Source organism: Cyprinodon tularosa, unplaced genomic scaffold (genome assembly GCF_016077235.1).
Source record: "Cyprinodon tularosa strain WSP-4 unplaced genomic scaffold, ASM1607723v1 ctg33, whole genome shotgun sequence".
Classification (NCBI taxonomy): domain Eukaryota; kingdom Metazoa; phylum Chordata; class Actinopteri; order Cyprinodontiformes; family Cyprinodontidae; genus Cyprinodon; species Cyprinodon tularosa.
Window position 1 is genome coordinate 1,895,660 of NW_024039041.1, and position 11,106 is coordinate 1,906,765.

At 40.0% G+C, this 11,106-nt stretch overlaps 1 protein-coding gene across 1 annotated transcript; it reads left to right on the forward strand.

Annotated features, from left to right (window-relative positions):
* The first annotated feature begins 106 nt into the window (after positions 1 to 106).
* tmprss7 (transmembrane serine protease 7) lies at positions 107 to 10,998 on the forward strand. Its single transcript, XM_038293837.1, has 18 exons — positions 107 to 292; positions 2,687 to 2,891; positions 3,522 to 3,652; positions 3,727 to 3,794; positions 3,882 to 4,075; positions 4,154 to 4,189; positions 4,495 to 4,723; positions 5,416 to 5,540; positions 6,486 to 6,598; positions 6,671 to 6,777; positions 6,866 to 7,002; positions 7,081 to 7,188; positions 7,320 to 7,427; positions 7,520 to 7,636; positions 8,599 to 8,791; positions 8,924 to 9,192; positions 10,571 to 10,707; positions 10,785 to 10,998. The coding sequence occupies exons 1-18, from the start codon at positions 203 to 205 to the stop codon at positions 10,944 to 10,946; spliced, it is 2,529 nt and encodes an 842-aa protein (XP_038149765.1). The 5' UTR covers positions 107 to 202; the 3' UTR covers positions 10,947 to 10,998.
* Positions 10,999 to 11,106: the final 108 nt, after the last annotated feature.

Sequence of the window (11,106 nt, forward strand, 5' to 3'; positions counted from 1 at the left end):
GAGGATGATGGATGAAACCCTAGCTGCACCAACCAGGAGTAAGGGTGGAACCAAGTTCAATTGACCTCTCTGCGGCTCGGATCTGGTTTCACACACCTGTCGGCTAAAGATCCAGACTGTTTCCCTGAAGCTCTTTTCACTGTAGAGTTATGCCCCAAAGTAATGAGGAAAAAACAATGAGGATGAGATAATAATGGCTTGAATGGATATCTGTGCCATGGGCACGAAGCTGAAGGATACGGAGCAGACAAAAGGGATCAATGATCCTGGATCCCAACAGGATGTTGCGAGCGTAAGTAGCAGACAGTTTTATCTTTGTGTTTCCATTCAGACCTAAAGAACAATCTGGTAGCAACAGCGCAGATCTGTCAGCTGTGATCAGTAGGAAGAAGTAAATGAATGGCAATGACTGCCACGAAGCTTTCTTGTCTTCATGTTGTCTTAATAGAGTACAGAGTCATTTTTAAATGGAAAAGCATTTCTTGTTGTGAATAATAAGTTTCCTTTTCAGGGATTTGGTATCTAATTGTCTTAGATTCTACAAATGCTCTTTGGTTTAACAGAATTCTTCTTCATTAAGAAGTGTCATCCAATCAGCTGCAGGAAGGAAATCCCATCCCTGTGCTTTCATTTTCTATGCTATGATCAATAAACACTGGACATAAGATTCCGGTTTAACTATTATAGGTTTATACAGGAATGAGTAACTCTAATTTAATGCTTTTTAATGCCATCAGCAAGTTTAAAGTATGTCTGAAGTACCCATGACTCTCATATATATACGGTAATTTGCTTCATCATCTTTACTGTTGACAGACTGGGGCCATGTCCCGAATTTTTCGATTTCCAGGCACTTTTGTTGGAATTTTTATTTTCCCATTCTCTAGCTTTTTTCTCCCCCTTGAGCTTCTTTTCCGAACATATGGCTTTATGATCAACCGGAATCAATTCTGCGCAAATATATCGTAATACATCTGACCACATTGTTTTTATAAACTTCTTTTTTTAAATAAAGCATTTTAAATGCAAAGATAATCACATTTAATAAATTTTAATGCCAATTCAGGCCTTAATTTAAAAAATAATAATTCAATGATTTTTAATGACCCGCGGAAACCCTGTACTATTTTAGGTTTAATTTTTTTCATCGTTGTTTGTATGAACCTCATATTGATTTTGACCTTTTAATGATTTATTTGTGGAACATTTTTTCTATACAAATGTATTTTTGGCAATTCTTTTACCAAATGAGACCAGGATTGGACATTGCCGTGCTCTGATTTATATCCACAGCTCCACTTATATGTGCAAACATGTTCTAGAAGAAAGCTTTCAATCCTGCTTCCTATCTTCCCAAATTGGTTTGTTTCTGTCAGTGGGCTCCAACATTAAGCAGAACCATAACTAATCAGCAGGGCTCGGAAGATGGAAATTCCCGAAACTTGGTATTTATCTACATTATCAACAACTTCTACTTTTTCTTAATGTTCTCTGAGTTGTCTCTGTCACCCACTTGCCTGTAGCGTTTTTTATAATTAATTACTTTGAGAAGTTCAAAAAATTAAGCTCATTGTTTCTCTGTCTTGTCTCTATCTGACTGTCACAGAGTTGATTTAACAGCTCCTAACTCTTCTCCATTCCAGTTTTGTTGCGAGCTCCTTTTCTGGGCCCGCAATAACCACTTTCAACTGCCAAACGCCAAATGCTGCTCATTGGATCGACTCCAGATGTTTTTCCTATTTTATAGGTGCAATTTTTCCTACCATACTAAGATAAGGAACTTTTTCAGAAATTATGCACTTCATAAATTTTTACACGATAAGATTTCTTACAGTAAGTCTGGTCGTCTCAGTGGAGTTAGCAATCATAAAAAAACCACAGAAATAATTTTAACCTATGAAGCCGAGTACGGAAACACTGAAAGGGATATTTGGGTAAGATGTTTGGAATTTGGGAGGTTTTCAGTTTATAAAAGTTATATAGCAGCAGTTTAGCTGACCAGAAGCAATACAAGTTCACTTTATCAAAGTAAAATACCCTTTAAACTACCTCTTTTAAATAGCAACAGGATAAAATGATGTGAATTTCTAACCAGATTTACTATCAGAGGCTTAATGCCGTTGAATTTTGAACAGCCATAAAAGTTAATCTTGCTTTATGAAAAATGTCTGGGATAACTTGAGTTGTTCTTCTGTGAGAATCCATCCCTCTTGGATGGATTATGTGCCAGCTGCACAGTATGGAATGACACCAAATGAATAATGAATGTGCATTGGGTAACTTAATGAGCGCTGAGTGTTACATCTGATGGAGATTGTGTTGCTTTCAGTTATTCCCCCTTGCTAGCATCATTTTCAGCAGACACCAACTTACAGTACATTACTGCTGATGGAGCAACAGCAGCTGAATGGGAAAGCTTACCCTCATAAGGCATAGATCATAAATTAGTCTGATCATCTGAACTGGAAGATCAGAGTAACTGAAGGGTTTCCTCATCCCTAACTTACGTCTATCCAAAGACACTTTTATGTTCATGTCGTATCATTTCAGCTCCATCTAGCATCTCCTAATTAAAATCTGGCCCTAATGGAGTTCCTATTGAAAGGTCAACAGAAATTGATTGCTGGTGTAAAGGTGCTTTGGGATTTATTAGATGGGAGTGGGACCCTTATTTTTCTGGCTGCAGATTGCAGATGTGTCTGTGGAGGTGGCCACTGTGGATCACACTCTCAGGAAGCTGCGCAGGATGTACAGGAAGACCAGGCGGAGGCCGAAGGGGCTCAAGCGGCTGTTGGCCTACCTGCTGAATGTGCCGCACATCACGATCATCATCTCAGCAGTGGTGTTCGTGGTGGTGGTCATCATATGGTCACTGCTCTGGGTCTTTGTCTGTAAGTGATGGGATTCATAAGATGCATAAATCTTGAGTGATTTGTTCATTTTCTAAATCCAGCTGGGAATTTTTGGTGTAAATTGAAAAGATGTTTAAAAAACGTCAGTTCTTTTCACAATGATCTTTGATCTTGAACCCAAGTTGGCCTGGGCAGATGGCCGGTCACACTGAACCTGGTTCTGCTGAAGGTTTCTTCCTGTTAAAAGGGAGTTTTTCCTCTCTACTGTCGCTACATGCATGCTTAGTGTGAAGGATTGCCTTTGGGTCTATGAGTCAATGCAATCAGCTGGGTTTCCTTAGAAAACTTTTAACCAATCTGATTGTATAATCTGTTTGAACTGTCTCTGTAAAGTGCCTCGAGATGACATGCATTGTGAACTGGCGCTAATAAATAAACAGAATTAAATTAGGTTAATATGGTAAATGTGAAATACTTAGAGGGACATGTTCAAATATACTCATAGTTAAGTTACAGTAGGTTTTTTTCCTGAACTAATTTAAGAAAAACATATGTAGAGACCTTCATAAAACTAGTGAAATCAAGGATGTTTTAAAAGTGTTTTTTCTGGTACTATATTGTTAAATGTCTCCTGAAGTGATTAGACTTCATCTACGGTAATCTCTTCAGTCCGCAGAGAAAGCTACAGCGGAGCGTATTTTGCCGGGATGTTCCGTGTTGCCAATGTGGAGTTCATCCCTGAGTACCGCCAGGCAGAGTCTCATGAGTTTGTATCCATGGCAACAAAAATTCAACATGTGGTAGGTGTCGGTGGGGCTCTTAGGGGTTGGTGTTGAGGTGAGTGAGCTCACGGTTAACTGTTGGTGTCTCTCAGGTGAGCAGTGTGTACAGGACATCCTCAGTGGCCAGACTCTACAAGCAAGCTGTCATTTCAGACCTCAGGTATTGGTGCCTGTTAGTCATAACTGCGGAAAGCTGTAGAGACGTCCCAATGGTGTTCACAGCTCATATCTTTGTCTTCACCCCCAGTAGCAACAATAAGGGGGGAGTGTTGGTGCATTTCTGGATGGTGTTCATAGTCCCCCAGCTGAAAACCACAGCGATATGTGAGGAGTGCATAGAGGCCATTCTCAGAGACTCCATCCACACTAGCCTGAAGAACAGGTCGTCTGTGGGCTACCTGCAAGGACTTCCAGTGGATATGGACTCCATCCTCATCAATGGTGTGTTTTAGTGTAGATATAGATGTCTGTGTTTGAATCAGCCTTGCACTTTTGCTGAACTGTTTTGTTCTGTTACAGGTGTTCAGCGTTCAGATTACTCATCAAACACAGCAGGTAGTTCCTACGCAGTCTGGAATAGTATGGGTTGGATTCAACAGACTTTATCGCACATCAGATTATGTTAAAGTATTATCCATCTGACAATCTATCCATTTCTTTCTTTCTCGCTGTCGCTCGCTTCCTTCCTTCCTTCCTTCCTTCCTTCCTTCCTTCCTTCCTTCCTTCCTTCCTTCCTTCCTTCCTTCCTTCTAGCCATTAGAGTCCAGCGATATATCAGATTCTTTCGCTGACCATGTGTAGGGACCATAGCCATGTAAAGTAAAGTTGTTCTGCATGTAATGCTTTCTGTTTTCTCTCAGACTCCCTGTGTGTAGATAAGCTGTATGCCAACCTACCTGGGACCAGTGTCCCTTTAAATGTCTACTCATCGTGGGGGGGTGTGAACTGCCATGTGAAGCTCACGTCAGTGCCTGGCTCTCTGATCCGTCTGACCGTGACCTTGTTTCTTATTGAACCCACTGACTGTGTGTACGACGCCCTGACTGTGTACGATGCTCTGCTGCCCATGAGGGGGCGCATTCTGCACAGGTGAGACTACAGCAAAAAACCCACTCTGACTATCTTACATCCTTTCAGGGATCAAAATACTCTATGCCACATGCGTTCATGGGAATATTATTGTTTTTTCATGATTTAGCATATTTACCGATAAAGATGTCTATCTAGTTTCATTTCACCCCATTCATATTTCCTGGTCTATCATATAAATCATGTGCATATTCTACTTCTACATATCTATAATAAAATATTTTTTTTTTTATGGTTTTCATTGTTATTTAGAGATTCAATTAAATTCAATTATATTATACTTTTATTAAGCCCCGAAAGGAAACTCAGTTTTGGTACAGCCCAGCCAACAAGACAAAAACATACAGAAAGACAATACACAGACATTATAATGATTAATATTAACAATTTAACTTTATTGATCTCATATTGGAAAAATGTACCTGGGTAAAATATACCCAGAGTGCAGGATGTGGGGATCAATCCAGGAACTTCGAACCTCCTTAGAGCACAAGTGCACTGTTCTAACCACTAGGCCAACACTCCCCCCACATATACATGAGCATTAATGATGTACATTATAGATGAAGATCAGGCTCAGGCCTCCCTGTGAGGCTATGATCTATTTTAAACCATTTCTTGCTGGACAGCAAACCCAAACCCTCAGTTATAAAGTTATATTTTCCATATTCAGACATGCGTTTGTGCTGCAGGCTGTGTGAACCGGTGTCCAGTTCCTTCTCCATCCTCTCTACCTCTAACGTCATGCTGCTGTCGTTCAGGATGACCAGTGGTAACAAGAGCTTTAAAGGACACTTTGAAGCCATTGCTGAGGAGAGTAAGTCACCTTACACTGTTATTTAAAAAATAACAGGAAAGCTTGCTTTTCTAAGTTGCACAATTTGCAAACAAAATCATTTTCCAGAGAGTTTATGGGGACATTTCAGGACCCTGGAGAGCACAGACTTGTTGAAGGGCAAGGGCAGAAAAAAAAGGGCACATATAGCACCTTCTCTCTAGATCATTTTGCAGATGGAATAACACAATTTACGATAAGAATAAGATAAGCATCCGCAGTCTCTCATTTTGAGTGCATAATATCTAATTATCTTATTTTAAGGATACAAATATTCATTCCAATCAGCAGATCATCTAATTTCCCCTTTCTAATTAACGCTAAATGGACTAAGTTTGAGAAATGTTTGCTCATTTTAGGTTGTTTTTGCAGTTTAGTATTCTTTTTTTTTGCTTCCAAAATGGCACTTTAGCATGTCTTTGGCTCCAGAGAGAGAACTTAGCATGTATATGGCTCCCAAGAGGTCACTTAGCAAACGCTTACCCTCCCGTGCATGCCAATGTTTCAGGATGTTTAAAGTGAGGTTCTGTTGAAAGTTGAAAATAGTACATGTTATATTAGTCTAAGAGTGCATGATTTGTACATAAAATCTCTCGAAAGCTAACTGCTAGTGTGAAATGGAAGCCTGCTTCAGATTTCTATTATTTCAAACAATATGAGCTGAAAATGTTTGCATTAATGATGTAAAATTCTTCTTTTGATATGTTAACTGTCTAAACCTTCGCAGGATGACATGAATAACATCATCACTGATTTTTTTTTCTTTTCAATTTTTTTAATTTGTCTCAAACTTTTTAAAACATATATAAGGATGAAGAAATTAGATTTTTCTTCATTTCTGTAAAATGGTTTCTTTGTGAAAAGATTATTTTAGTCTCAGATGAATACTTTGGCTTTATATAATAGACTTTCTAATGTCTCTTTCAGTTTGTTTGTCTCACATTGAGACCAAATTAGAACCTGACATCCGTGGTGAAATCTACAGTCCCTTCTACCCGAGCCTGCTGCCCCCACAGTGTTCCTGTAGCTGGAAGTTTAAGGTAGATATCCTCATGTATTGGCATGAATACCTAATATTTTTAAATAACTAATTGTTTAACCCTTTTCTGCAGACCCCAAACTCCAATTTAGGCGTTGCATTGCATTTCCAGAACTATGTTTTGAAACAGAAGGACATGAAAAGCTGTGATAGTGGCTGGTGGAGGGTCAACGAAGTCATGTATGAGGCCCCGGCTGCATCACAGAGAACTTTTGGCCATCTTAAACTTGTTTGATGGTTTTCTGGAATCCTGGTTCTCCTTCCACAGCTTCTGTGGCATGTACGTAGGACACCACACAGTGTTTCGCATCCCCGATCCCAGTCCAGAGATGGAGTTTCGCTGCAGCTCCCGTAACTCTGCTCAGCCCTTTAAGGCTTCTTACCGCAGCTATAACATCAGCCAGCGTAAGCACTGCCTTGCACAAGTCTAATTCTTTTCCTAATTCTCAACCAAATATGTGCGTATACCTATGTGTCTTCCAGCTTGTCCAGAGGACCAGTTCTTGTGTAACACAGGGCTCTGTGTGGAGAAGAATCGACTTTGTGACGGCCTGGATGACTGCCAGGATGAGAGTGATGAGGTCTTCTGCAGTAAGTCATTTACTGGTTAGAGGGAGTTATATGGGCATTTTCTACCAATAAGGAGTAGTTTTATACTGCATTATAATATCCTACAAAACGCTTCTTTTTTCAATTGATTTTGCTCTAATTAACCATCATAGCAAATCCCAAAGCAACCTGCAGCCCTAATAGCCATCCACACCCTTTGTTTGTGTGTAATGGGGAACTGGATTGCAAAGATGGAGTAGATGAGATCAACTGCACTCAAGGTAAGGGGATTCTCCAAGGATTTTTTTTAGGTTAGCAACCTTGCATTTATATGTGTTGAAGCCCTTTGACTTTAAAGACTGTAACATTTCAGAAACCAGCTGCTCTGCGATCAGGTACAAGTGCAGGAGTGGATCCTGCATCCTGAAGAAAAATGCAAAGTGTGACTATGTGCCTGACTGTCGGGACAAAAGCGATGAGGAGGACTGTGGTAAGAATGATCATTATAATTATGCATGCAGTGGATTAAACTTATTAATGGTTTTTTTTTTTATGGCATCATGGGTATAGCAAATTGCAAAAGCATTTTCTTATTTTGCTCCACACAACCACAAACTTTAATATATTTCAGATATGTTTTATGTTACAGTATGTGACAGACCTGCACATAGTAGCTCATAATTAGAAAGTGGAAATGAAAAGGACGGAGGATATTTTTTTAATAAAAAAATTCTGAAAACAGTGGATTGTTCATGTGTCCAATCCCACTGATATACCTAAAGCAATACCCCAAGCTCTAAAATATTATATATCCATTATATAAAATAGAAGTATTATGGTTAGTGTACCTCAATTCAAGACAAGACCCACCATCAGAGTTTACAGAACAAGAAATGGGGAAATTAATCAGAACAGCAGCCTAGAGGCACATTGCTGCTGTGAAGAAGATATTTCTGTCGCTATGGTGAAAAAAATGTGCCAGAGCCATGAAGGTGATGAAGCAAACATGAAGAAAAAAAGACCAAATTAATTTACACCAAAGAAACAAACTAAACCCAACCAATAATGTGTATCATTCTGAACACATTAATGCTGAGAGGGATGAAGGCGGTGTCACATAGGGATGCTGGGCTGATGTGTTTTTGAATCATGGGTGTGAAAATTTAAAAAAACATGTATACTTATAATCTACAGTCCAATTCTTTGTTCTGGAATATTTGGTGCAAAAAAAAAGAAATCTAAATGTGGAAAGAATATGAAAAACTACAGAAAGATCAAATCAGTACAAATATTTTTTCCAAGGATTCGTTTTCGCTCTCATAATTTTGCTCCAAAAAGTTAAAGCATTGCAACAAAATATGATGTCACATATTGGCTGACGTACACTGTACGTACATTTACTCATAAACCTGTGGAAAATAAAATGTAAACCCATCTGTTTGTTCCCCTCAGCCTGCGGTCATCCCTTCAATAAAAAGGTGAGCTCACAGATGGCCCTTCATCGCATCGTGGGCGGAGTTAACTCGGTGGAGGGGGAGTGGCCTTGGCAGGTCAGCCTTCACTTCGCTGGTAGTTTGTACTGTGGTGCCTCTGTCCTCTCCTCTGATTGGCTTATCTCAGCTGCCCACTGCTTCAGCAAAGAAAGGTTAGCCCCACTGATGTCTGAAGAGATGACACCTTTTTATATTTCAGAGTCCACTCATGGGTCTCTGCATACACATTTTATCAGGTAACTCATCAAAGCCTGTAAAGTGACCCTTGCCTTGTGCACCTGCAGGCTCTCTGACCCTCGTTACTGGAGAGCCCACCTCGGCATGCTGACACAGGGCAGTGCCAAACATGTTGCGGAGATCCAGAGGATCGTGATGCATGAGTACTATAATGCATACACTTTCGACTATGACATTGCCCTTCTGCAGCTAAAGAAGCCCTGGCCTCCCTCCCTTGGGCCGCTGGTTCAGCCTGTGTGTCTCCCCCCCTCCTCCCACACTGTCACAGACACACACCGCTGTTTGGTGACTGGGTGGGGATACCGATCTGAGGAAGGTTGGTAACATTACTTTAATAAAACAAAACTATACCCATAGTGATCTGAGCTAATTTCATTTGAGCAGCATTTTACACAAAATGCTTTTGTGATATGATAATTATAGAAATATTTCTTGTGTTTATTATGTAATTTACTCAAATAACTGTGTATGTGAAAAAAAAAATGTTTTAAAAAAAGCTAACTGAAGTAACAGTTTGCAGAAGGAGAAATGTTTCGAATGTGATGAAAAATCCCTTCTGTCCTCCCTCTCTGCTTGCTTTACCTGGTTGAACTTCTCTGTGTTCGACTGTTTTGTGTGCAGATGTGGCCAAGAGTATTGAGACTGGCAGAATGTTTGTTTTTCACAACACGGCATCATTGTGGTTGGATGTTTTTTCAGTCAAAGGTTTATGTTGTTTCAAAAATACATTGGTTGAGAAATACACCAAAATGACCTGGAAACTCCATCCATCTTCTCCTGCTTGTTCCGTCTATTGTGGGGCCGGTGCATCTCCGGGGCGAGCGGCAGGGTACACCTTGGACAGGTCATCAGTCTGTTAGAGGGCAACACAGAAACACACGAAGAGAACCCACACATATACGGGGAGAACATGCTACCTCCATGCAGAAAGACCATATGCTGGAAATCAATCCCAGAATCCTCTTGCTGCAAGGCAACAGTGCTATAAACTGCGCCACAGTGCATCCGACCTGAAAAGTTTCCTTACCATTAATTAAAAATATTTACATTTAGATTCTGATCCAAATAATAAGCATGTTCGCCTTGTAACATTTATTGTAGCTTTAATAATTTCTTTTCCATATTCTTAAGAAACATTCTGAATTGGGTTAAATTAGAGAAAGTAGCTCCATCCAGGTTATCTGCTGTGTAATCATGATGCTTCCTCTATATTGTCAATATGCCGAGGATGTTTTTTTTTTCTTGCAGAGAAGTGGCATCCTTCCAGCCATTTTCAACACTTCCTCTCACTGTTAGAAAAACAGCAACAACACACCCGCTTGCTGCCAATTCTCATTTGCCTCTTTTCTGGTGGCTACCCAAACTCTTACTTTAAATCCTCTTTTCTTTTAGTTTTTATTTTAAATGTTCACGTAAAGGAAGTGGCAATTGACAAAATAGATTAGATGTGAAAGCACGTCTTCTTTTCAAAGCAACTACTCCTCTCTCCTAGCTAACTAAATCTAGTTGGGCTAAAACACATTTTAAATGTTTGCATTTGACTATATTGCTTCATATCAATCTTGATGTCAGAAATAATGCCATAATGAGAATTCAAGCTGTCTTTACAAATAAACTGTCAGTTTAAAAATGATTTGGTGACCCTATTAACAGTGAGGATCAAAGTATGCATCTAATCCCTCTCTTTGGTTCAGATAAGGTGCTGCCCTCTGTGCTCCAAAAAGCAGAAGTGTCCATAATGAGTCAGACCGAGTGCAAGAAGATCTACGGGCTCATCTCTCCTCGCATGCTGTGTGCCGGCGTCCCATCGGGAGAGAGGGATGCCTGTAGGGTGAGGTGTCCTTTCATCACCTTATTTATTACATCACATCAAACTTTATCATGTAGAGCTCTTGGTTTGTTTCTCAGGGGGATTCAGGAGGTCCTTTGTCCTGTCAAGCTTCAGAAGATGGTCGTTGGTTCCTCATAGGGATTGTGAGCTGGGGGTCTGGCTGTGGCAGGCTGAACCTGCCTGGGGTTTACACCAGGGTCACCAAGTTCACCTCCTGGATCTACAGCCATATCAGCTGATATGATAAAACCCATGTATAGATCTTGTTCATTAAAAAAAGTTTAAATAACACTTTGTCTACTACGGTGTCTTCTGTCCTTGTATTCCTAGTATCAATGGAAAAAGTTCTATGTGAATTTTCACCCTGTGCAGGATTAAATGGGCTCCACTTGTAATATC